The sequence below is a fragment of the Mustela nigripes genome, chromosome 3 (genome assembly GCF_022355385.1).
Source record: "Mustela nigripes isolate SB6536 chromosome 3, MUSNIG.SB6536, whole genome shotgun sequence".
NCBI classification, from domain to species: domain Eukaryota; kingdom Metazoa; phylum Chordata; class Mammalia; order Carnivora; family Mustelidae; genus Mustela; species Mustela nigripes.
Window position 1 is genome coordinate 103,598,339 of NC_081559.1, and position 25,216 is coordinate 103,623,554.

The 25,216-nt window shown below is 55.7% G+C and overlaps 1 protein-coding gene across 2 annotated transcripts in view; it reads left to right on the plus strand.

Moving 5' to 3' along the window:
* Positions 1–25,216, plus strand: part of GLI2 (GLI family zinc finger 2) — a 242,664-nt gene that overhangs the window by 194,772 nt on the left and 22,676 nt on the right. For both annotated transcript variants that reach the window (XM_059394473.1, XM_059394474.1), the window contains 3 exons: positions 10,609–10,811; positions 14,152–14,337; positions 24,335–24,536. In XM_059394473.1, coding sequence (XP_059250456.1) covers positions 10,609–10,811; positions 14,152–14,337; positions 24,335–24,536 — 591 coding nt within the window. The remainder of the gene's footprint in view (positions 1–10,608; positions 10,812–14,151; positions 14,338–24,334; positions 24,537–25,216) is intronic.

Sequence of the window (25,216 nt, forward strand, 5' to 3'; positions counted from 1 at the left end):
GCTTCGGGATTTGGAGTTCCTCCTCCCCTTGCCTCCCTGACAGTTCCACCTTATGTCTGACTCCCCTAACAACCCATTGTTTAGTTCTGCTTTGTGGACTTGATATCAACAGAATCATTGCAAGCAGATTCATTGGGAAACTGCTTTCACGGGTCAAGTTTTGTTCCAGAAATTCACCCGTCAATGCTTGGGGCTCTTTATTCACGAATTCTCCCTTCTCTGCTCCAGAATGAGCAGACAGGCACCTGGGATGTGTCTCTACTTTGGCGATTCTGAACATTATTGAGGTGAATTCTCTTGTACCATCTTCTGCACCACCACCACCACCACCACCACCCCCCCCCCCCCCCCGGACCGCGGGTTGTACCTTAGAGTCAATGCATGTCCAGGAGTGAAATCGCTGAGTCATGGGTTGTTCATGGTTTAAACCCAGATGCTGCCAGACTTTTGCTTGGGTGGTTTTACCACTACCGCGGCTTGAGGGCTCAGCTCGTTCCACATCCTGGTTACCAAGGTCACGTCAGCAACATTTAAATGTTTGCCACAATTTTGGTATCTCCTATGATTTGGATTTTCTATTTCCCTGATTACTGATGAAGCTGAGAATCCTCTCCTATGTTTTTTGGCCGATAATATTTCCTGCTTGTGAAGTACGTTTGGAGCTATTTTGCTCATTTCTGTATGGAGTTGCCTTTTTCATATTGATGTGAATCAAGTTTTTTATATATGAAGGCCACTCATTCCATAATTAGTTATCTGTGTTGCAGATATCCTCTCTCAGTTAGTGTCTGTTCTCTTCATTCCCACAGTGAAGTGTCTGGATGAAGAGAAGTTCCTTGTGTAACCCAGGTCAGGTTATTGACATTTCCTTAAGGTTTTTCCTACACATTCCTATTCCATCAGCTGTGTAGTCTGCCGTTCAGCTCCTGGACTCTGGTAGCTATCCCGGGATATGACCTGCTCTTTGTTCAGCTGTTCTCCTGCCTCGGAAACCCAGGCCTGCACCACTCACTGCCTCCTTTCCATTTCTCTATAAGAGTTGAGACCCAGTTTCAGATGCCACCTCCTATAGGAAGCCTTCTCAGATTGCCCTAGCGGAGTGAATGAATTCTTTCCCTCCCACACTTCTTTCCCCTCCAGCACCTTATATACTCTTGGTAGGCTACAATTCGTGTCCACTCTCCTGCATGACCCCAGAGGTCCCAGACTGATGATTCCATCAAGGCACTAAAGTGAACCCTAGGCTTGGGGGCTGTGATTTCCTGAACTCATGGCTGGATCAGGGGGGCTCTCCCAGTATCATCACCCTAACAGCTTGTCCTCATCTCAGCCTCATGACGACTCATGCTCTCTGCTGGGGTCTGTGCAAATATGGGTTCAAGGTGAGCCCTGGGAAAATCAGAGTTGACCAAGATCCACCTGGCTCAGCATTGGTCAGTCGAGTTTTTTACTTCCTGGGTGTGGGGTTCTGGCCGAGTCTTTCTCAGACCCCCAGCTCCCCACCTGGTTCCCTCAGGACCCATACTCAGTGAACGTTGGCTCAGCGAATGGCTGATGCTGTGGTCCCAGGCCCTGTTTACTGTGAGCCTTTTCGCTCATCTACGGAGCCTCCCAATGGGGGCAGAGCTCAGTCCAGATGTACAAGAACATGCAGATTGTTGCAAAAAAAAAAAAAAAAATGAATTGAGCTCTGATTTGGAGAGGCGCAGTTCTCTGGTGCTTTCCAAAAGAATTCAGTACACATCTCTTTCCAGTTGCAAACCCCCTTGGTGCCTCTTGAAAGGGGCTTGATTTCTGGAACTTTTAAAATGAATATATGGAAGGCGTGGTAAGCAAGCTTGCCAGTGTATGGTTTCACATACCCCACACCAACCAAACAAACAGGAAACCAAAACATAACAAAATCCAAACCTGCAAACAAAATCCTTGCAGAAGAGTTTGAACTCCGCCTGGAGGAGCCCCTGGAGCTCCATCCATGAGTAGGCCCTGGGTAGTCGCCACTGACCTTGCCCTTCAGGGAAGCCCTGACGAAAACCAACACAGGCCCCCCCTGCTCAGCCAGGACTGAACGCTGCTAAGGAGTCACAGTTTGAGGAAGAGAGCAGCTCAGAGCAGGAAGGCCAGCTTCGAGGTATTTGTTTCCCCTCTAGCAGATCGGTGGGCCCAAGGCCAACTGCCTAGTGTTTCTGAGAAAGTGGGTGCCTGGCCCTGAGCCGCGGGCCAACGGCAGACGGGTCGCCGCCTCCCCATGCTGAGCCTTCTGACTCCACCCATGGCCCTGTGATCCTGGTGGGTGGTAGCATCTCAGCCCAAAGGCAGGATGAGGACATGGGAGCCAGCGGTCCCTGGGGCGGGAGGGGTTGGCGTGTTGGGGCCGTGTGCAGGGCGCGTTCAGCTATGGGGAGCCAGTGACCGTGTAATCCGGGCGGCAGGGGGGAAGGCACGCTCCAGAGCCCTGTGAGCATGCTCAGAAGCCCTCCCAGCACAGAGGGGACTTCCCCCTTCCCTGCCAGCTTGCCGCTGATGTAGCACCTCCCGGGGGCTAGGCCACTCTGAGGAACAACACACAGGCCCTGCTCCCTAAGAGCATACCGTCTTGGAAGAAAGGCGACGGTAACACAGATGGTGATGTCAGTCCCTCTGAGGGCTAACTCCACACCGGCACAATGTGCCACACGTACTGAATTAGCTCCCAGGAAGTTGCCACGAACTCAGTGGCTTGAAACAACAGAAATATGTTCTTTCCCAGTTTTGGAGATCAGGAGTCTAGAATCAGTATCATGGGGTGAGGGCAGGGCCATGCTTCCTCGGCAGGCCCTAGGGGAGAAGCCATCTCTTACCCCTGCCAGCACTCCTCGATTTGTGGCCACGTCCCCCTAGCCTGTGTCCCCGTGGCTACACAGCCTCCTCCTCATCCTTGTCCCTCTACCTCTTTTTTATTAGAACACTGGCTCTGGCGTTTAGGGTCCCCCTCATAATCCAAAATGCTCTCATCTCAGCATTCCTACCTTAATCACATCTGCCAAGTCCTTTTTTTTATCTTTTGCAAATGTGGTATGAACAAGGGATCAGGAAGGACACGGATGCATCTTGGAGAGGTCAAGTTCAGCCTGTCGTGCGTACCTCCTCTCTCCTTCCCACTACATATTTGTAAGAGCACATCGTGATTGCTGTTTGTAGCTGAGCACACAGGTGGCATGTAGAGCGTGAGCGAGAGAAGCACGTATGCCGATGCTTTTGGCCACCCCGAGAAGCAGGCCTGAGCTGAGGTTTGTAGGCCTGAGGCCCCGAGTGAGTGGAACTCCCTATTCTCATATTCAGCAAAGGCCCCTAGAGCAGGCGGCAATAAGAGCAGTGGGTCCCCACGTTCCAGTCCAGCTGTGCCACCAACCTTGCCATTGCCGTGCCACTGCTACTTTGGGTCTCGGTTGTGCTGTCTGAGAAATGGGATGCAAAGCGTCCATTCCTGCCCATTTCTGGCCCGACTGACCTGCACAGAAAGTCTTGGAACAAAGCTATCAGGAGCCTCTGGGTAGCCAAGGGTCCTTGCTTCTGGCTCCTGCTCACCCCACCCACCCCCACCCCAGGTGGGAGAATCTGCCTCAGTGGCTCATGCTGAGTCTGGGTGAGTCAGCAGCCCTCAGTTCTGCATTGTTCTGCCTCTCCAAACAGCACCATGGGTGGGGTGCTGGGGCCCCATCCCTGCACTTCCACCACTCCTATCACCATGGGAAGAAGCAAATTGTTTTCTGCCCCTGCGCCCTGGCTCGGGCTGCACTGGGGTCAGATGCCCTCAGGGTTCCTTCCACTGAGCAGAGTCTTACTCACCACCCCTAGCCCTAGGGGAACCATACACCCTCAAAGGCCCCATCCCCATTCTACTAGCTCCCAGGGATGGCGCCCATACCCGAGGGTGCAGGCGTGCTGGCTCGGGCCCAGCCACTTTGGTGCTGGGCCACGTGTAGCTCTGTGGGGTTCCACGGCCGTGCTTTGCCTTTCATCTCCCTCCAGAAACTTGAGCCAGCACGTGCAGAAAGGGCTGGACTTGTTGAAAGATTGGGCTGGGTCCACTCCGTTCTCTGCCAGTCTTCCCTCTGTCATTCGTTAAATCTGAGAAAAGACATGGGGAGCACCAGGGGCAGGGGGGTCATCTACTGGGCACCCGGAGCTGCACAGCACACAGAGCCCAAGCCATCCCACTGCTGCCCCATCCCACAGGCAAGAACACAGAGGCTCTGGGAAGAGAGTGCACCCAAGGCCTGCAGCAAGTGGCAGAGCCATCATTCAGACCCAGAGAGTCTAGGTTCTGGCGGCAGGTGTGAGCGGTAACCCTCAGCCTGTGCCCCAACCCGAGTGAGGGCCAGCAGGGGAGCCAGCTGAGGGGAGGTCTGCAAAGGGACACTGAGCTGAACCTTTCGAGGGCCAAGACAGCAGAGGCAGAAGCTTGCCTTTGGGTGGACCACTGGCAATATCCAAGCGCCGAGCCTGACCTCATTGGAACGGCCAACCCCATTTCTCTCTGCAAATCTTGGTCTTGTCTCACTTACCGCCTTGCGCCGTGGTCTCCCTCTGCACCGAAATCTGCCTTGTAGGGCTGCTGCGTGGGTGCTCGGTGGAGGCTGACCACCCTGTGGGCTGTGGCTTTCCCCCACCACCCCCGGCCGTGGCATGTGAAGCTAGGGCAATACCGGGCCAGGTCTCCGCTGGCTTGGCCCATTCTCTCTGTCCTCTCTCCCCCGGCTTCCAACCTGGAATTTGTGTCTGGACCTAAAATCTTGTCCAGGGCCTGGGCTAGGCCCCCCTCCCAATAGAGAGGGAAGGAAATATGCTGCTCCAGAGAAGCACTTTCGTGGCCCTGCCTGCCCCCTTTCTGGGGAGGAGGAGGCTGGCCCAGCCATCTGGCCAGCGCCTGTACTGAGAGGAAGTGTGGGAGTCCTCGACTGCCAGGGGAGCTGGGCCCTGCTGCAGGCCACTGCTGCCCGTCACCAGCACGTGCCCATGTGCGTGCACGCCCCCCTCACACCACACACACACAGGCAGGGAGGCAGGTGGCCGTTCCTCTTACCTAGAGCCCCCTGCTTCTGCCTCATGCCCATTCATGGAAGGGCCACCACGGCGGTCCTCACCAGCTTCCGCAGCCCTGGGCAGGACACCTGCCACTCTCCCCTTCGGTCCGGCAGGCAGGAACATGGACAGGCCCAGGGAATGAGGGCACCTATCTGCCTTGCTGAATGCCAGGCCCAAGATCTCTCTGGGCAGGAAGAGGCTGTGTTCATTAAGGTTTGCCTTAGCATTTGTCTATGGTAGAAACACTCAGCTCAAACTTGTTTACACAAACAAACAGGTGTACTGACTCAGATGACTGAAAAGTGACTAACTTCCAGTGAAGCTGGAGCTGTACTAGGGGCTCAATTCAAGAGTCCGATTCCACATCTTCCAACTCTGACACTCTGTGTATCATCTGCACTCTTGGCCTCCCCCCTCTTGGACCCCAGTAGCCCCAGGCTTGCATCCTACCTGCACAGCAACTCATGTGGACAGAGAACACTTCTTCCCCAAAGATTCCAGCCAAAGAAGCTACCTTAAGCACATGCCCATCTCTGAAATGATCACAGTACCCAAGAATGTGGAATGCGCTGATCAGCTGGGCTCAGATCACATGGCCTCTAGCCCCTGGAGAAGAAATGAAGTAGGTCCAGTATAGATCCAGCCCCAAGTGCTCTGCTCCCCCATCCAGGACATACATAACCTTGTATGTCAGCATTTCTTTGTGCATGCTGCTTCCTTCCTTTGTGTCATGCGCTTTCTCACAAACTCCTTTTGATCCTTCAGAACCCAGCCCAGATGTTACCTCCTCTGAGAAGCCTTCCCTTATGCTTACATGCAGAGTTAGGTGATGTTTTTTTTTCCTCTGCTGGGGCCTTTATTACACTGCCCGATGCTTACCTGACTTGTGGGTCTGCCCTTTCCGTTTGAGCTCCAAGCTCTCTACAGGTCCTGGGCACAGAGCAAGTGCCCGGGACAAATTTGTCCAGAATATGAACAAACAGACCAATAATGGTAGCATCAGGTTCAGATGAGCTCAGAACTAGACCACTGGGGAGAAAGCAATGCCTAAGAGTGACGTCCAAGGGGAGCAGCTGGCAGCAAGGCTGGCTTGGCCAGTCCTGCTGATGGCAGCCGGCAGGTGTGTGAGCGTGCATACATACAACAGAGGAGAACGTGACCATCTTTTAAAATGAGCTCACGCAATCGGTCCCTCCTCTCACCCTCAAGGTTACCTCCTTGAGTCTCTGCCCTGTTGCCAGAATTCAAGGCTGGGACAGGCCATGGTGAGACCTGGATTGGGTCCCCACAACCCATGATGTGGACATGCAAGAAGAAAAGAAAGTGGTAGCTGGGGGTCAGCCCCTGTTCTCTGAAGGACCTCCCTTAAACGCTGGCCTGTTGGCGAGATTGTCGGGGCTGCTGTGGAGCTCCTTGTTCCCCCACTTGCATTAATGATGCTTGGAATTCTGCACTTTGAGATTCATTCCTTTTGCTTCATTTAGTCTGTCACAATGAAAACCTTTTGAAACACTTGGGCCCCCTGGATCCTTATTGGTCATTAACAACACAGCAGGAGGGAGAGGTTCCAACTCCCTCCTGAGAGCTGGATTGTCTTGGGCATGGTGATGGAGCTGGAGTGGAAAGAAAGGCAGAAAAGTAACCCGAAACAGAGCAGGGAGAAAGCTGTTCTGCTCTCAGGTGCTGCCCTTGCCTGACCTTGCACACCTGCCCCCAGCCCTGTTCATAGAAAACCACAGTCAACAGGGGCACCCACTTCTCTGATGAGGGAACAGACACAGCACAGGCTGGGGCCCAGACCCACCTTGGTTGGGGTCCCATTACCTGCTATCTGAGTGCCCTTGGGCAAGGAGGGACCTAGCATCACTGGCTCTGTCCTCATCTGTAAAATGGGCATAAAGTGCGTCCCTGGTGACTTTTTTATTGTGATTACAAAAGGAAACACATGCCTGATGTCTGTGAGAGCTGGCATGCCGTCAGCCCTATCATGAGATGCCAGGTAAGGGCACAACTCAGTAGCACTGTGCAGAGGGGACATCTAGGGAGCCTTCCCGGAGGAAGTATCTGGATAGTCATCACGGCTGTGATGGCCAAGGCACCTTTGTCCTAGGTACTAGGGGTTCAGGTCAGTAGATGCTACACACCCAAGCTGACTTGTTGCAGAGACGGGAAGGGAAGGGGTTCATGCTCGCTAACACCCCTCATGTGCCCCACCCTGGGAGGCACCAGAGAAGAGCAGCATGCTGGCCGAGGCCACCCAGCTAGGTGGGAAAGATCAGGGTTCGCAAGAGAACCGGTGCTTTCAAAGGCACATGCGGTGCCCAGATGCCAGTCCTGCCGCACTGCTTCCGGGCCCTGGGTCCCCATACGGCCTCCAGAATCCAGTTCTGCTCTGCCTATAAAAGAAGAACATTTGATTGTGCCTCTGCCGGAGGCTCTGCCGGCCTCGTTCCCACAGCTCCCAAGCCTACCAGTGACCGCGTTCCTGGCCCTGGGAAAGGCAAGGGGGTGTTGCATGTGTTCTTCAGTCTGTCCTGGGAGCCCAGTTGTCTCAACAGCGAACCCCATCAAATCTGCTCGGGAGACGGTGGCCTCTCTCAGCTCCTTGCCCAGGGAAACAGGGAAGCCTCCGCAGTATTCTCTGTGGGGGTGGGGTGGCCTCTGGCACAAAGGGAGCACCAGCCTGGGAATGAGGCAGACTCGGGCTGTCTTGACCTATGTCTCTCTCTGTCCGCACTGCATGGAGGGGTGACTTCCTTCTCGGACCCAGAGTCCTTCTGGGTGATTGCTGGTGTCAGCGTTTTCACAAACTCTCCAGGAGAACACACAGCACATGCTTCCTTCGAGGCTGGCTAGACACCCCTGCCAGGAGCTCCAGAGGCTCTCCTCTGAGCCCAGGGCCGGAGTCAGGGCCCAGGCTGCCCTGGAAGAATGAGCTCCCTATTCCCTTGGTGACCTGTGGTGGGAAGACAGCCGCAGAGTTCACTCTCCCCTGAAGGGTGATAACTGAGGTATGAAGACAAATCTCCCAGTTCCTCCATATGGGGACCTCCAAACTCAACCGCTAGGTCGGGCTGGACTCCAGCCCCGGCCAGGGCAGCCCCCCTCCCCCGTGGTGGTGTGTTTGTTGCCATGACAACACATCTCCAGCCTCCTGCTTTGGACACTTATCTGGCCAATGGGATGGGGGTCACCTTGGACAGACCAGGGCTGAGGTATGCCCTAAATGTGTTCCTTTAGCTCCCCGTGTAGTCACTGGTTTGTCTCGTGAGGCCTCAGCTGTTGTCAGTGTGCCCTAGCCACTTAGGGCCACCAGCTGCAGTGACCACAGGCCGCTATGACCTCAACCATGGCCAGTATCCTGCAGGCTCTGGGAACCTACCCTGCCTTGCGAGTTCGAGGGAGGACTGAGGGATCTGAGGACAACAGGTGCCTCCCACTGCTCTCCAGAACACCCTATGCTTACTGCAGTATTCTCAGCCTTCTAGAACTCTTTCCTTCAATCCCAGATCTGGGCCCAGGAGTCAGACAGAGGTCTCCTCCCTGCCCCACAGTCCCAGTGCCCTGGGGAGTGTCCATCCTGCCCCCACCAGCATGCCCAAGGCAGCGAGACAGACCCTTGGCAAGAAGGGTGAGTTAATCTTGTTCTGTCCCCCCACCCCACCCACCACCACCCTTGGACACATAATACCTCTGCCTAGAGCAGAGCCGTCCCGAAGCCCTTTGCCCTGAATGCAGTTTTGTCTCGGGTGGGCTGGCCTCGGAAGGCAGCCTGTGAGTGAGAGCAGCTTGAGGCTGTGATGCGTGACTTATCCCAGAGGCTCCCTCCTACCAAGCTCAGTGCCTGGAAACAGATGTGTGGCCATCACACTCTTGAAAATCCCTCTGGGGGATGCTAGTTCACTACTTGCCAGGTGTTAGCATGTAGAGGAGCCTCAGACAGAATCCAGTTACCTGGGATGCAGTGGGCATGCAGATCCGACGAGCCCACCGGGCAGCTCTTCCCCACTGCTTTGGCAGGCTCATTGGAAGTGCACGCCCATTGCAGTCACATCTGCAAAAGCGAGAAAGAAATGGAGCAGAATGCTCACATCCTCCAAGCCGGGAGTTTGGGAAACCCAGATGTGGAGACATCTGGATGTCACCTGTTTGGGTCCCGGCACGCCCCATGTGGCAGGCACGGGTTTCGCGCACTCTCCCCCATAAGCAGGAATGCTCTCTGGTTCGCTCCAACCATCCCCGCTCTGATGTATAAGGATGCCCTTGCTCCTATCCAAAGTCAATCCCATGGAGGGGGTGGAGGGAGGGCCTCCCAGGCACATCTGGGTTTTGCCCTCTGACTATGGCACTAATGCCATAATAATGGCTCTCGGCTGTGAACGGACAGCTGGATATGGGGGGACTTTCATCCTCAAGGCAGCCACAGGAAAAAGGCACTATTATCTCCATTTTACAGTTGAAAAAACTGAGACTCGCAGTAGGTTTAAGGGCGTGCTCAGCATGCCTGGGCTGTTAACGACTAGGATCCTAACACAGGTCCATCTGAAACTCTCTTCTTGGCACTACATCAGATCACGGAGAGACCTGTTTTCTGAAAAAGTGAAAAATCACATCTCGGTGAACTTGGCCCCCAGGGACTTAGCTGTGGTTTCATAGTTACTTTTCCTCTAAACCCTGATTTTTATTTAATGGGCAGCTCTTGGGGTAGCCGACTTTAGAACTCCCTGGTGCTAACATGCTAGCCTCCGAACGAGAGGCTAACATGCTAGCCTCCGAACGAGAGGGCCCCATCATGGAGTTGAGTGCAGCCAGCGTCCCCTTGGAGGCTGGGCAGGGGACATGGGGGTGGACCGCAGCCACGCCAGCCCTAGCCACAGGGTCTAGGCCAAGTGTGTGCCTGACTGCTGATGGGCATCCGAGAAGGAAGACTCTGTTAGCATTAAAGGGAATCCTACTAGCTAAAAGGATATTCTAGAAGTATACTTACGGCTCATCATTTGAGAACTCTTCTTGAAACCTGCTCTGCTTGATGCCAGCCGGTCTCATGGCGGGTGCTCCACGGCTGTGACTGCCCAACTAAACCCCAAATTCTCTCCTTTGGGGGCCTCTCCCAATCCCTCTCCTTCTCTCCATTCTGTTAGGAATACACACTCTTTGCCCCTCAACACTAGTACTAGTGTTTTCTGGTTTTCGTTCATGTAGAACGCGTGCACCTGTTCATTAACAAAGGTTTGTGTTGCCACCATTGGTCCAGTCTTGTGCCGGCGCTGGGAAAGCCATGACAGCTCGGCACATGCGGGTGGCTCACTGAGCGTATGGTCCCGCAAGCCCAGCCATGAGTGCTGCGAACTTCACGGCCAGCACCAGACCGGCAGGCAGGTGGCCTCGGCAGCCCATAGGAGTTTTCAGCCTGCGCGCACTGGCTAACGTGTGAGAAGTCAGACTCCATGAAGGGTACCGATGCCCATTGCTCGGCAGGGCTCCCCACACATCCTTCTTTACCAGGCCATGCCTTTTGACCCCGCTCCTTTGTCTCTGCAGGCCTCCTGCCCTAAGCGGCAGCCCTGTTATCTCCGACATTTCATTGATCCGGCTTTCCCCACACCCTGCCGGCCCTGGGGAGTCCCCCTTCAACGCCCCCCACCCATACGTGAGCCCTCACATGGAGCATTACCTCCGTGCCGTGCACAGCAGCCCCACGCTCCCCGCGATCTCTGCAGCCCGGGGTCTGAGCCCCGCTGATGGTGAGTAGAGCTTGGGGTGCTTGGAGGGAGGATGGGCTGCTAACTGTAACTCTGTCGACCCCCCAGCCCTGGTCCCCTGGGATAGTGAGCAAGTTGACATTCCTCCCACCACCCTGAGCCATGGGTTTTTCCACAAATGAATGGGAAAAGCCAAGAGGATCCGGGAACATTGGGTTTTGTGCTCATTAAGGAGCTGTTCAGAACTACCCTTTTGCATGCAAATTATATGTAATAATAATAAGGTATGTTTATTCATGTAGGCTTTAGCTTAGACGAGAATTCTTTGGTCTCAATAAACCAAAATCTGCTTCTGGTGAAGGAAAGGCGGTGCTGGATCAAGGCGTTGCCCGGGTCCCTGAAGCAGCAGGAATGCAGAGCTGGGCTGGTTTCTGCCTGCATCTCTGCTTTATGCACCCCAAGGTCAACACGTGGCCTCCAAAATGGCACCCCAAGGCTCCTCGAGTGAGCCCCAGTGGAGTTGGATCTCTCAGCTCAGATGCTGGAGAGAGAATTGATTGGCCCAGCTCAAAGATCAGATGGCTACCCCAATCCACTTCACTTGAGACGAGAAAGGGCAGGTCACATAATATAAATAGGGTTTTCAGGTCTAAAATTTAATACTTCAGAAAAAAATCTAATACTTCCCTCCCCATCCCCACCTCACCGGTACACGTATACGAACACACACAAGCACACATGCGCACACTCATACTGGACGGTAGTGATCACATTCAGGTGCTGGCCGTGCCCGTCCTGCCTTCCTGGGACATGCCCCCAGCCCTCTGTCCCATGCCACCCTGCACAGTGCCCGGTAGCCACTTTCTGGTGCCATTTCTAAAAGTAACCGGGGTGTAGCCTCTCAGTCTGCCCACTGAAACCATGCCTCTTGGTCCAGGCCATTCTAGAAGACTTTTGCACTCCGGGGCCCGTAGGCTGAGGCTCCGGGAAACACAATCCCAGTGGGTCCCTTGTCACTACCTCCAGTCCTTGTCAAGGGGAATGTGCCCTCCCCCACATCCTGGCTATGACCAGGACCTGGAGCCAAGGCCTGGACCCGAGAGGCTCAGCTTGGAGTTCCCCAAGGAAAAGGACTCCGAATGGACAGAATGTCTCCCCAAAGCATCGGGTTCATCGTCCTGAAATCTGAGTGGGTTTTCCAAGTGGCCTTGGCCGAGTGCTGGTGCCCTGAAAGATCATGCCGCCTCCACGCAGAGCCACCAGCTCCAGATGGTGGGCTACGCTTTTCTACACCTCTCCTGATGACCCAGCCGGTGCCAGCAGACCAGGTTCCCCATGCTGCCCTGACCTTGAAGCTTGTTCATGGTGTCCTGGGCTGGAGGCCACCTGCCCCGGGGAAAAGATGTGTCTACGCCCTCATCCCCCAAACCTGAGAAAGTGGCCCCATTTGAAAAAAGGCCTTTGCAGATGTGATTTAGTTGGGGATTTTGAAACAAAGAGAACATCCTGGAATGTCCACGTGGGCCTTAAATGCAATGATAGGTGTCCTCGCAAGAGACACAGACGAGAGAATTGAACCAAAGATGAAAGTGATGTGGCCGCAGGCCAAGGAGGCTGGCAAGCTCCAGGTGCTGGAAGGAACATGGGACCGATGACGCCCTAAAGCCTCTGCAGGGAGCGTGGCCCCAGTGACGCCTTGAAGTGACATGTCTGGCCTCCAACCTGGGAGAGGACAAAATTCTGCTGTTTCAACGGCAGTGAGCAACACATGTCTGTCCTAACTCGTTACAGCAAGTTAGGAAACTAATACTCACGGTAACAGGGTTCCTGTGGAGGAGGAACAGGCAGGACGTGGCAGTCCTCCCGAGGCGGTGGTCAGAGGGCCCTGAGAGAGGTCTCTGGAAGACAAGGATGCTGTGGTTTCAGCTGCCAGTGGTGTAGCCCTTGAAGAAAAGACGTGCATTTGTGGAGCCCTGATTCTGTGCCTGATTTCCATAGAAACATCGGTGGGGCTCCTCTCACCCACATTTATCCCAGCCCCAGCCCCTTGGGCTAGTAGGCCTGGGTTCATCACTAGAGGGCACTCAGCTAATGGGCAAGGCCCTGACCTTCACCGGGGGTGGACCTGTTGCCCAGAGACCTCACTGGCCCTGAACCAAGCCCCCAAGTGGGTAGAGACAGCGTGTCGGGCTCGCACTGCAGCTGTGCCCTCCCCAGCACCTGCACACGTGAGGCCCAGAGAGTTCACTGGCCATCAGCGGCCATGTCTGCCAGACCATGCATGTGCTGAGGACCAGTGGGCACCCCAGGGAAGCTTTCAGGGAGGAGGTGGACATTCAGGAAGAGGGGGACAGGAAAGTATTTCAGGCATGCACAGGGCAGGAGGAGGCCATGGGGGCATCACCCTGGCTGTAGGCCAGGACTCTCTCTAGTGGATATAGCAGGAGAAGGGGGGGAGGAGGAGGTGGAGGGTGGGGAAGGGGTGGCGGCTTCCATTCACAGGCTTCTCTCTGCCCAGCATGGATGAGATCTTTACTGTTTGCCAAGACTAATAGCAGAGAGCACCAGAGTCCTCATCTGCCGTTGGAGGACAGTAATGGTGGCCCTCTGCTCAGGGTGTGTGGGGGCAGTGGCCATGAGAATGAATACAAGTCCCTCGGCACTGTGCCTACACGGGCCCAGCAAGTGCCCAGCATGACACTGGCTGCCACTCTCATTTCTCATGGTAACTTGAGTAGCAAGGATACTTCTCCCCATTTTATGGATGGAAAACTGAGCCCCTACCCAGTTTTGCAGAGCAGGTTAAAAACCAGGCCACTCAATGGGTTTGTTGGGTTCCAAGGCCCACCCCCCAGCGCCAGGGACCCTCCAGATTATCCCAAGTTCCTCCTCCCTGCCTCCTGGCTGAGCCCCAGACAGGGCCGGGTGCAAGGTTGGAGACGGATAGCCCTGGGTTCTGCAGCTGCCGGCCAGGCCAGCAATCTCACCTTGAATGTTCAGGTCAGACTGACCTGGCCCGATCGTTGACCACCACAGAGCCTTTGTTTGAGTCTTCCTTTTCCTTTGAAGACTCTGCTGGCCTCTGGGCCCTGTGGGCCTGCAGCTCTGGGCCCTTGTGGGGCCTAGAGGGGGAGGAGGGAGCACTTGCCTAAGGATTTGAGGAAGTAGAGGTGTTCGGGCTCTGACACCCCATCAGCAGAAACACCACCCCCCACACACATTGTCTGCTCAGTGCGGGGAGCGAATCTAGGGGCAGAGGACAGACTAGCAGGCCCTGGAGTGTGGGGGGCAGAAGGAGCACACAACTACCATGTGCGTGTTTCTCTCATTTTTGGGCCACAAGCTGACGGCTTCTCTCTCTCTCCCTCCCTGCTGTGCACAGTGGCTCACGAGCACCTCAAGGAGAGAGGGCTGTTTGGCCTCCCCGCACCAGGCAGCAACCCCTCAGACTATTACCATCAGATGACCCTCATGGCAGGCCACCCTGCACCCTACGGGGACCTGCTGATGCAGAGTGGGGGTGCCGCCAGTGCACCCCATCTCCACGACTACCTCAATCCAGTGGATGGTGAGTGTCGGGCCCACGTGGGGGCGGGGAGCAGGACAGGAGATGGGGACAGAGGAGGATGTCTGCTGCTCCTTTCGTAGGCAGGGAGCCCTGACGGAGGATCTGGGAATCCCTGCCATGATTGCTGTCCATAGGCGACTGAGTCTGACCAACTCCCACAAACACTTAGTGAGTCACTGCAGGCCAGGACATGTTTTGGGATTTGCAGCCTCAGGAACAAAACACGCTCATCTCAGCTTTCATGGAACTTACGTAGCAGTAGGGAGAGACAAACAAAGCCAAGAATGGGGTAGGGAGCCCCAGGTGGAGTGGGGGGTGAAGTCATGAATAAAGAAATTGAGAAATCTTTCCTGGGAAAATGATATTCAGGCATGAATATCATGAGGAGCTGAGCAGTACAGAAATACGCAGTAAAAGGGTCTAGCCAGGGGGAGTAGCAAGCGCAAAGGGCCTGAGGCAGCAGTATGCCCTCTGAGCTCCAGAAAAACCCAGGAGGCCAGCGTGCCTGGCCTCCAGTGAGTAAGGGGCAGGAGTGGGGTGGGGCCAGAGTTCCAGGGCTGGTTGTGCAGGCTGGTCGGGGTTTGGTCAGGCTTTGTTTGGATCGAGCATGATGGGGCCCTCGGAGGGGCTTGGACAGAGGAGTAATGAGATCCGACTTATTCTGAAAAAGGAATCCCATTGTGGCTACTGACCTGAGAATAGGTTTAGGGGCAAGGTGGAAGCAGGGGGTCCAGCTAGTAGAGGTGGGGTAGAGAAGGGATCACATTTTAGATAAAGCCACAAGATTTGTCTCCAGACCGGGTGAGGAGTTAGGAGGAAAGAAAGGCATCAGGGACAACACCAGGGGCTTGGGCTTGGGCCTGGGCAGGTAGGGATGGTTGTCAGTGCTAGAGCTGCAGGCTACAAGCAGGGCCCATTGACAGGCAGGAGATCCAGTGGTATGGGTAGATGAAGTTCTTCTTACCCATAATATACCAAGGCTTCCCCTCCCAACAAATAATATCCTAATTTCACAGGGGTGCCCATGGCCCCCTGACCATGAGCCCCTGGGGTCGGTGTGGAGCCCCCGACTTGGAGGAGAGGGGCGGGGAAAGGCTAAGTGCCCGCCTCACCCAGTCAGTGCCACTCCACCTGCTGTTGCTGGAGCCTGGCCCAGAGATACCCAGGGATCCAGGCCAGGCCATGGAACTAGGATCCCAGCAGGGGCAGGCAGGCAGCTTCGGCTGATTTATCCCCCTCCAGCCACACCCCCCAGGAGGGCTTTCCCACTCCACAATGGTAAGGAGCACCCAGGCCTGAGGTAGGATGGGCTCCAGAGGGAAGTCCTGGTCTCTGTCAGGCTACATGGCTCAGGGTGCGCCCCTGTACCCCTCAGCCTCCTCCTGGCCCCCAGGACTTCCTGTCCACCTCGTGCCCTGCAGCTCTACCTTATTGGCTGGGGCAGAGCCAAGCCTCCCCCCACTTCCTCAGGCCTGAATAAGATTTTACTTTCTCTGGGACATCTCCCCAGATGCCCTCTCCCTCTCCTGCCCTCTGGATCCTTTTTGTCTCTGTCTGCCCTTTTCACCCTACACCTGCAAGAGCCACCTTGGTTGGTTCCTGAACCCCCTTGAGTCTTCCCTTCCTCTGTCTACTAGGGAAGAGCACTGGGGTCCTCCCCACACTGCTCTCATCCCTTGTCACCCTCGTCATGCCCCAGGGAGTGCCATCAGAATCCGATCCCCGGGTCTGTCCCGCCCCTGTGCCTTCCCCAGGATAGAGTTCAGTCCGGGACTACGCACAAGTGTGGAGTGTGAGGTAAGGCCTGGCTCCCAGAGCACACACACACACACACCTACACCTTCGTCCTCTCAAGGGCCCTCTGCTGCTCCCCAAAGGGAGTTGGGTGGGCTGTCGGTGGCTGCTGAAGTTGTGTGTATGCACCACTTACCCAAATTAGGACCCCGACAACAGGTTCACTATAGTCCTCAAACAGCCACGTCCAAATGTCCCATCCTCCCATGCAGGGCCTGCCTCCCAAGGCCTCCGGGTGGCTGGCACCAGGCCAGTGGGGCAGTGGGCAGACACAGAGAAACTGTGGCCCAGGGATCTGGTCAGGCAGGTGTCCCCAGAGGGCAGACATGAGCACGTGCTGTGTGCCGATGTGAGAACCGTCTCTACCTGGTGCCTTTCCATGCATTCTCTTTTCTGACTCCCCTCAGCCACCTTCTGAGCCTGGAATTCCAATCTCTACTTTGAGATGAGCAAACTTGGGGGGGGTGGGTGGCAAGTGAGTTGCCCAGGCTGTGAGTTGGGGTTTCAACGCAGCACCAGATTCTGACACCCTAAGAGCTGGGCCAGAGCAGGATGCCCGGAGGGGTGGCCGTGGGAAGGGAGTTTGGGTAGCGAGCCGCAGGCACATCTAGGCCAACACTGCCCCTGCATGCGTCCCCACTATGGGAGCTAGCCCAGGGTGGCGGGGGCGCTGGATGTCAGGACAGCAATTCCCAGCCCCGTGTGCCGGTTGAACTTGACACGCTGTTAAGTAAGATTGTGTGTGCGCGCTTGGCTCATTGCCCGGTGCACAGTGGCCGCTCAGTCAGTACTTGTTCTAATCTCTTTCCTCGAGGAGACTTTTCCCTCTTCCACATCTTCCCCTCCAGCAGGACTTTTGTCTCCGTCCACCCCATTCTTAGCCCAGAGCCACAACTCCTCCTGGTCACCACCCCATGCCTCCCATCAGTCCCAGCCCCCAGCCTGCCACATCAGGCTTGTCAACCTTCCCGGCCACCCTGTGATTTGTCACTGTCCCTGCACCGCCATTCAGCTCAGGCTCCCTTAGCCCCCCCACACTGCTCAGCAGGGGTCTTGCATCCCCTCCACCATTCTGCACCCCCTGTGACTTCCACCACCCTCAGGGCAAGATTCAGGCTTCATAACCTGGCTTGGGGGGCCTTCCCCTCTAGCCTCATCTCGCCCGCCTTGCATACCGCCTCCCATTGCCTTGCTTCATCTGCAGCCACCCGGACAACGACCGGGCACCTTCTGCGTGCAAAAGCGCTCCCTCCAGCCTAGCCCAGCTCCGCGCTGCACCCAAACCCAGCCCCAGGTCAACCGCATCAGCTCTGCTCACACTCCGGCCTTTCCCTCCCACTGGGTGCTGTTAACAAAGCAGGTAGCCCTCCACGTCCTGGAGCTTGGCTGCCCAGGAGCAGGCCTCCGTGTTTGCAGAGTGGCTGAGTGAGCGAGTCAGTGAGTGGCAGTTACCAAAAACCCCAGGATGGAAAAATGCACACTGATTGGGGAAGCCGCTTTGCTGGGGCAAGCGGCTGCCGGCTTGCAGGGAGCAGGGGAGTCGGCTGGGAACAGGGCCGCTTTGTTCTCGGGGGCACTCGGCATTTGGCAGCCTCTGGGGCTGAGCCAGAGCAGCGGGAGATGAGCTCACCAGTGGGCGTGAGAGCGTCCAGCTCACGTCGGACTCATCACACCCACCCACGATCCTTTCTCCACCTCTCCTGCTGGGAACATGATCGGCTCCGGGGTGCAGAGGCAAGCATCCATCTCGGGCCCAAGAAGGCAGATCCATGTCACAGGCTGAGGGATGGGGTGGGGCTGGGGGATTTTTCTGAACCCCTGAAGGATCTTAGGAATGGATGATTCTTTTCTTTGGGTCCCAGTCACTTACAATCCAAGCAAATCCGGAGGAGTCCAACATGATCTCCTGTGTGTGTCATTACTTAATACAGTTTTTCTTTTCAAACCGGTTCGAACTACACCAGGAACCTTTGCTTTCACTTTTCAAAATAGTTGAGGTATTTCTGTTTGCCTCTGATGCCCACGAAGATGTGGGGTTCAAGTGCCTCCTTCACGTGCCCCCAGGTCTGCCATCGGGCTATCCCCAGCCTCTCCCTTCCTATAAACTGGGGAGCAGGAAGAACCTACCAGCTCTGGGGCTTTCTGCTCATCCCAGCTGCATGGGTCTGGGGACAGACCTTCCTGTCAAGATTCTGTTTGCTCCAGCTCACCCAGAGAAACTTGTGCAGACTCAGAGACCACTTGTGGAAGGGTCCTGAGTCTCTCCAAGGACATGTGTGTTCACCTTAGGAAGCCTCCCATAAACATGGTTATGACATGTAAGCTCTGTGTAGGGGCAGGGGGCCCCAGAGCTTGTGGGAAGTTGAGGAGACTAGTCCTTCCCTCTCTCCGTGTTTCTCTCTCTTCCTCCCTCCCTCATTCATTCTGAGGGTATTTCTTGAGCATGCCCTATGTCCCGGGCATGGTTCAGGGTGTGAGGGACACCAATGTTCCCCTTTGCAGGACAAAGAATATCCATCCCCAGGCCATCCTACTTACCCTGGCCTCCTTTCTCAGCCCCTTCCCTTCACATTCTAAGAGGAGAGAACTTTCCAGAGGCTTTTTGAATGTCAAGCTGGGGTGTGGAGGCCAGATCTGCCAGACTGCATGGGTGACCTGCAGAGAAGGTGCAGAAAAGCCACCTAGGTCTGACCCACCAGGGCAGGTGTCCCCAACCCCCTCGCAAACCGCCACCAATACCATTTTCACCTGAGCCAAGTGCCATCGGCATGATTCTTTAATTAATGGTGTATTTTTAATACACTCGCCTTTGGGGGTTCAATAAATAGATCTTAAAGTAGAATTGGTATTTTTTTCTCATATGGGAAGCCTGGTCATATCTGAGCAAGATGTCTGCATCCCTGTCCCCATCAGGCCTAAAATCACCCTGTCCGGGTCAAGTACACATCCTATGTTGAGGAAAACCCCGTGGGAGTGGGGGAAAGGCAGGGGGTGCAGAGAGGCCTCTGATGGGGCTCTTGCTGGAGTACAGATCCAAGCCCTGCCCTCCTCCCTGGCCACAAGGTCAGGCCATGGGCAGGCCCCAGGGCATTTCCCATGTCCCTCCCTCGCTGGGGGCTCCCCAGCCTCCTGGTGGTCGATGAAGGCCCATTGCCTCCTGTTTTTAAAGGAGGCTGATTGATAGCAGGAAGAGCGAGAAGTGATGCTGCTTGGGGAGGTAATGGATAACCGGTCAGAGAGTCCAAGGCTATCACTCTGCCTCCTGGTTCTCTGGAGGGCGGGGAATTCACTGGCTGTCACCAGGGCCTTCAAATGGAATCTTGTTGTTTTATGCTGTTGAATATTGGTGATTTAACGGCAGAATGGGAGCCGCCACGGCCACACCCCCTCCTCCTCCCACCACATTGAGAAGATTGAAATGTTTCCGATTGAAATGTTGTCTGTTTACAGCCCATATTTCCTCTGAGCTGTATATTTTATTGTCATATTGACACTAATTTGACTTGGATGTCACCTCCGTTCCGACGCCCGTTCTTTATGCTGCCTGCGGGTCCAAGGGGGTTTTCAGAAACCAATTACATTGATCACACCACAGAGAGGCAGGAGGAGCTGCTGGCGGGTCTGTCAGAGGCCCCAGTTGGCAGGGAGTCCGTGCCCAGCCTGCCCAGGAGGGAGACTGAGGCAGAGGAGACCAGGCCATGGGGCCAGGAGAGTCAGGCCCAGGCTGAATGGTATATATGGCTGGTCTGATGAGCCTGCACACACAGTCCTGAGACCAGGAGGCCCTGAGCCCAAAGTTTCTTTGTCTGTATCACAGAACTAGGAAAGGGGCAGCCTCTGGGCTCCAACACCTAGGTGTCCTCATTTCCCCCATAAGAAGGGGTGAAAGGGCTACAGACAGCTAAGTGTGGGCCAGGTTAAGGTCCTCCAGCTGGGTTTCTTTAGAGCACTTTTTCAGTGAGTCCAGGAGATGGTGGCTGGGGCAGGGCTGGGCAGGAATGCTCCAGAAGCCGTGAGGATTCAGAGCCCCGCAAACCAGGCCACAAGGCTGGGTCTTGCTATCCCCAGGGGAGGCATGTCCCAGTCCAATGCTCAGGACAGCAGCTGGCCCAGAGAAGGCTCCTGGGATGCAGCTCTCTCTGCATGCTCCTGACTGGAGCCATGCCTTCCCTGTCCAGGACCTGTGGAGACGGGTCCCTGCAGCCATCCTGCTGCCCTCAGCCCAGGCTCCCAGGTCCTCAAGATGTCCACCAGCCTGGAACAACCCTGAGGTGAGTCCTGTGGGCTCATTTTCCAGGTGAGGAACCAGCTCAGGGAGGTCCAGCAGCTCTCCGAAAGCCACCCAAGTCAGAGCAGTCAAGCAGGGCCAGAATGTGGCCTGCCAGGGTCCAAGGCCGGTTCTCAAATCTCGCGCCCTTCCTGACTGCCCCCAGGAAAGCAGCAATATCCCTGAGCCTTCTGGACTTACCTGAGGCAAGCGCAGGCACCCAGTGAATGCTCCTAGCACGCCGGCTACTTACTGTTCTCATTCCCCGGGATGGTGAGCTTCACAGGGGGCCAGGGCTGAGGGGCTCCCTGCTTGCAGCTTCCGAATGACCAGTCCCTTGCCTGGCATGTTGTCAACACCGACAGGGGGGCTGAGGGGAAAAGGAACTAACACACGGACGAGCAGAGAAAAGACCCAGTAGATGAAGCAGGGTCCAGATGTCAATGGTAATGGGAGCAGGTCGTAGCGGGTGGCGGCTGTCCCGGTGAGGGCCGGCTGGTGTCCGGTCACCCGGCGGCTGACAGAAATCAGCAAAGACTCACCCACAGATGAATGGACGTCGCGGCTCTGCCAGTCCCCGGTCATAAATCACCGGAGAAGCCACAGGAAATGAGTGCCAGGATTTTCTTTCTATTTAGTAATTTATCAAGGGAAGAGGTGCATTAATAAACATATTTCCCTTGAGGGGTGGGAATAACAGAGATGAATATCACTGTCAGATTTGGCCTGTTTCCTCTTGTTAGGGGCGCAGGAGAGGGTGGGAATCCAAATATTAGCAACAAAATCTTTTTTTAAAAAAATGTATCACACAGACGAGTATATTTCTTCCTTTATATGGTGTTAGATCTTCCCTCCCACCTCATATTTCTCCGTTTGCCGCTCGGTCCGTAAGTAATAGGAATCTTTGGGAAGATTTTACTTTTGCATCTTTGATTTTCCTTCCAAGTGAGGACTGACAAGGAGTGAACTCAGGAAATAAGAACAAAGAAGCCTAACGGAGCCCTAGTGAATGGGCCGATGAGTGAGTGCTTTAGGGACGACAGGCGTGCTGCTCTGTGGCCCAGCTGTGTTTTCCAGACGTGCTGTCCCTTACTGCAACATTAACGTTAGATTCACCCTGCCCCTCGAAACCCCCTCCTAGCCCCCGAAGAAGCTACGTGAACTTGCAGTTTCATTTTAGAAAATCAACTCGCATTTCATTTTAGAAAATCAACTCGCATTTCATTTTGGGAAACCTCCGCTGGGTTTTAGGCACTCCCGTGCTCTCCAGGTGTCCTCACAGTAATCCAGGGGGCCAAGCTGCATTGCCCCCATTGTACAGATGGGCAAAGAGAGGCTCGGGAGGCTGAGTCATGGGCTCCAAGGCAAATGCTAACTGTTGGACTCCGAGTGGCAGCTAGCGCCACTGTGTATCCCCACATGGGGTGTGTGTATGTGTGTGTGTCCAGCCCAGCCCCAACCCCTCCAGGACACCCTTCCCCACAAAATGCCTCTCCTCCCCATCCTGGGCAGAGATGGTGTGCTGAGTGGTCGGTCTGGCAGCCAACGGCCTGACCTCCAGTCCACTTCTGTACTTTCCCTGGCTGTGCGGCCTCGAGAAAGCCTCTTGTTTTGTCATTCGCAAAATGAAAGTAAAAACAGCCCCATCTTTCTAGGGCAGTTTCATCAGAGATTAAACAAGTTAATACATTTGAGTGCTTAGAACAGTATCTAGCGCCTTCCAGGCGGTCTGGAAATATTGACTCTCTGTGGCTGTGAGTCTGTGCTCCCTCACCACAGCGTGCCTGTGCCGGCGGCTCAGCCGTCACCACCTCACACTTGGGCTCACCGCCGAGCCTGCTGTCTGTGCGTGCTCATAGCCCTGAAGGGGAAGGGACCCAAGTCTCTCCTTTGTGAAGGTAGGAGAGCCAGAAGCAATCAGAAAATCACAGCAGCAGATGCAGGCTTGCTGACAGGAACACCTGTTTGGATTGATGGGGTGGGAGGGCCAGGGACGGTGGTATGGGGAATGCTTCCCAACCAGAGGATGTCAGGATGCTTTCCCAGGGAAAGCGGTAATCCACTGAGATCTGAGCACAGAGAAGAGGGAGGAGCACTTTGGGCAGAGGAATATGCATGTGCAAAAGCCCTGTGCAGGAAAGCAGTTGACCTGAGGTGTGGGGCGTGGGTGGGGGCAGGACTGGAAGGTGGTGGGAGCAGAGCCTGGGGCATCGGCAAGTTGAAGCTGGAGAGGTAGGCAGGGGGCACCCACAGGGCTGCCAAGAAGCCAACCTAAGGATTTGGGCCCTTTTCCTAATAGCACTGGGGAGCTCTGGAGAAATGGGGGCAGGGGGGCACAAGGACAGGATTTGATTTATACATTAAAGAGCTCTCAAGCTGCAGGGAGTAATGTACCATCACACAGCAATTAGCTAAGAGCTCCATGATGACCAGGGTTAGTGGTGGGCTAGAGGGAGCCAAGGGAGAATGGGAGAAGAGGGACCTGTGGGCGGCTTTGGGGGCAGACCCAGTCATGAAGGAGGTGAGGATGGGGAGCATCAGGCCAACTCCTGGGTTCCCTGGTTCCTGCTCCATTGCTGTGTAGTGGTGGTGGGTGGCCACTGAGCTCAGCCCTGCAGGATATCCATAGCAACCTGGAGCTGCCTTTCAGACCGATTTTGGGGCCTCATCTGTTCTTTGCACAGCCTTGGAGGGTGTTTCTCCAGTGGCCCAGGAGGAAAGGGGCTTCCTGAGTTTGCCAGCCAACGGCAAGGGGCTAGGGGAGCACCGGGCATGAGGTGCCCAGGCTAGGGCTCTCTGCACTCAGAGGCTGAATATGCCGAGCCTTCTCGGGGGCTGCCCGGCACTGGGGATGAGGGCTCAGAGATCCGCAGGCCATCAGCCCTGCCCTCGGTGCCCCCACAGCTGTGGGTACAAGGCACTGACACACCAACTCTGCAGCCAGGGTAACCTGCCACCTTCCTGGAGGAGGGAGACCTGTGGGGTCCAAGCTGTTCTGAGCAAACAGAAGGGAAGAAGGTGGGCATCGCAAGCCCAGGACCAACCAAGCCCTGGCAGCCACTAGAGCTGCATACAAGCAACGCCTCCAGCCCAAAGGGGGCACAGAAAGGTGCTCACATCCATCGCCTACTCTCGTCCTCACCACAGCCCTGGAGGTCCGAACGAGGAGACCCTCTCACAGAGAAGAAACCAGGGCCTAGGGAGGGTCTGGACAGAGCAGAAACTGGCATGTGGGAGTCGCCCTGTTATGCGGTCAGACCATTTCTAGGCCACTGTTTGTCCAGAGGAAAGACCCAGAACCTTGACTGGGGGCAAGGACTGTACACAGGCACAGTCCAGAGCCATGGCAGGACAGTGTGACCACAGGGTAAAGGGAGCCAGTCAGGGGCAGCCTGTCCTCCCTTCCCGCAGTTCTTGAGGGGTGAAGGGTGAGAGCCTCTGCAGGGAATGGGAGTGCCTGTGCATCCCGAGTATTAAAGATGACAGGTTCCGGAAGCCTCAGGTGACTGCAGAAGCCAGGATTGGGGCTGCCCTCGGGGTGGGTCAGGAAGGGCGCCAGCCATGTCGTTTCTTGACCTGGTGCTAGTTTCATGGGTGGGTTTGCTTCGCGAGAGGCCACCAAGCTGTTCGACACTGAACCCAACCCTGTTCTCCGCAAAACTGGGAGTAAAGGCGTTAATTTATGTCCAGCGAGGGCATTCTGTCACCCAAGCCCTGACCTGTGCTTCTCCCAACCTCCCCACACCGCATGCGGATCAGTCCCATCCTGCAGAGAAGCAAACAGTTGGGAGACAGGCTTGGTCCCTTGCCCAGGAGCCCCGTAGGTTCTTATTAGGGGTCCTCAAAGGCTCTTCCTGTCGTCCCCTACTTCCCAGTCGCCCCCCCCATTCCGTCCCTGTACAAGCGGGTGACGCCTGGGGTTGGCTGTCCCCCCAGTGTCGCGTTTCTCCAGCCCGCGGGTGACACCGCGCCTGAGCCGCAAGCGGGCGCTGTCCATCTCCCCGCTCTCTGATGCCAGCCTGGACCTGCAGCGGATGATCCGGACCTCCCCCAACTCGCTGGTGGCCTACATCAACAACTCCCGGAGCAGCTCTGCAGCCAGCGGCTCCTACGGGCACCTGTCGGCAGGCACCCTCAGGTGGGCCCCAGGGCCAGCGTGGCTGAGAACTGGGAGGCGGGTGGGGGGTGCATGGGCGGGGCCGGCATGGGCGGGGCCACGCTGGGAAGGCCACGCCTTCATCCCCCAGGAGAAAGACAGGACTCCTTGCATTTATGAATAAGCGCCCTTGAACCAGTTCAGGAATTCAGAACCACTAATGAGGATGTTGAAATGTGCCAGATGTTTGAGCCTGGGTCCATATGCTCATATGTTCGGCCCCCAAACGCACTTTCTAGTGTGAAAAGTGACGTTTCCTGGGCCTAGCATGGAAGATTCCATCATGGAACCAAAGGTGACTTCCTCAGTATCTCAGTAGGTATCATGGGGAAGCCACGGCTGTTGGCCAGCACTGGGGACCCCGCAAGGTGTGACACTGTTTCGGCTCCCGCCAGGTCTCTGGGCTGGCAGCAGGCCTCCCACCATGGTCACAGCACGGCACACCAAAACCTCTGGGACACCATTCACCCTTGGGTCCCCACCCCCACCCCCACCATGCAGCCAAGGCTGTTTTAGGACTCAGACCCTACCACTTTGACTGAACTCATGTCAAGGAGGCTCATTCACATGGCCATTGGCAGGAGCCTTATTTCTCGTACTGATGTCCTTTCCCTAATGCTATTTGAGCATCTTCTCACCGTGGCAGCTGGCTCCTCTCTCCC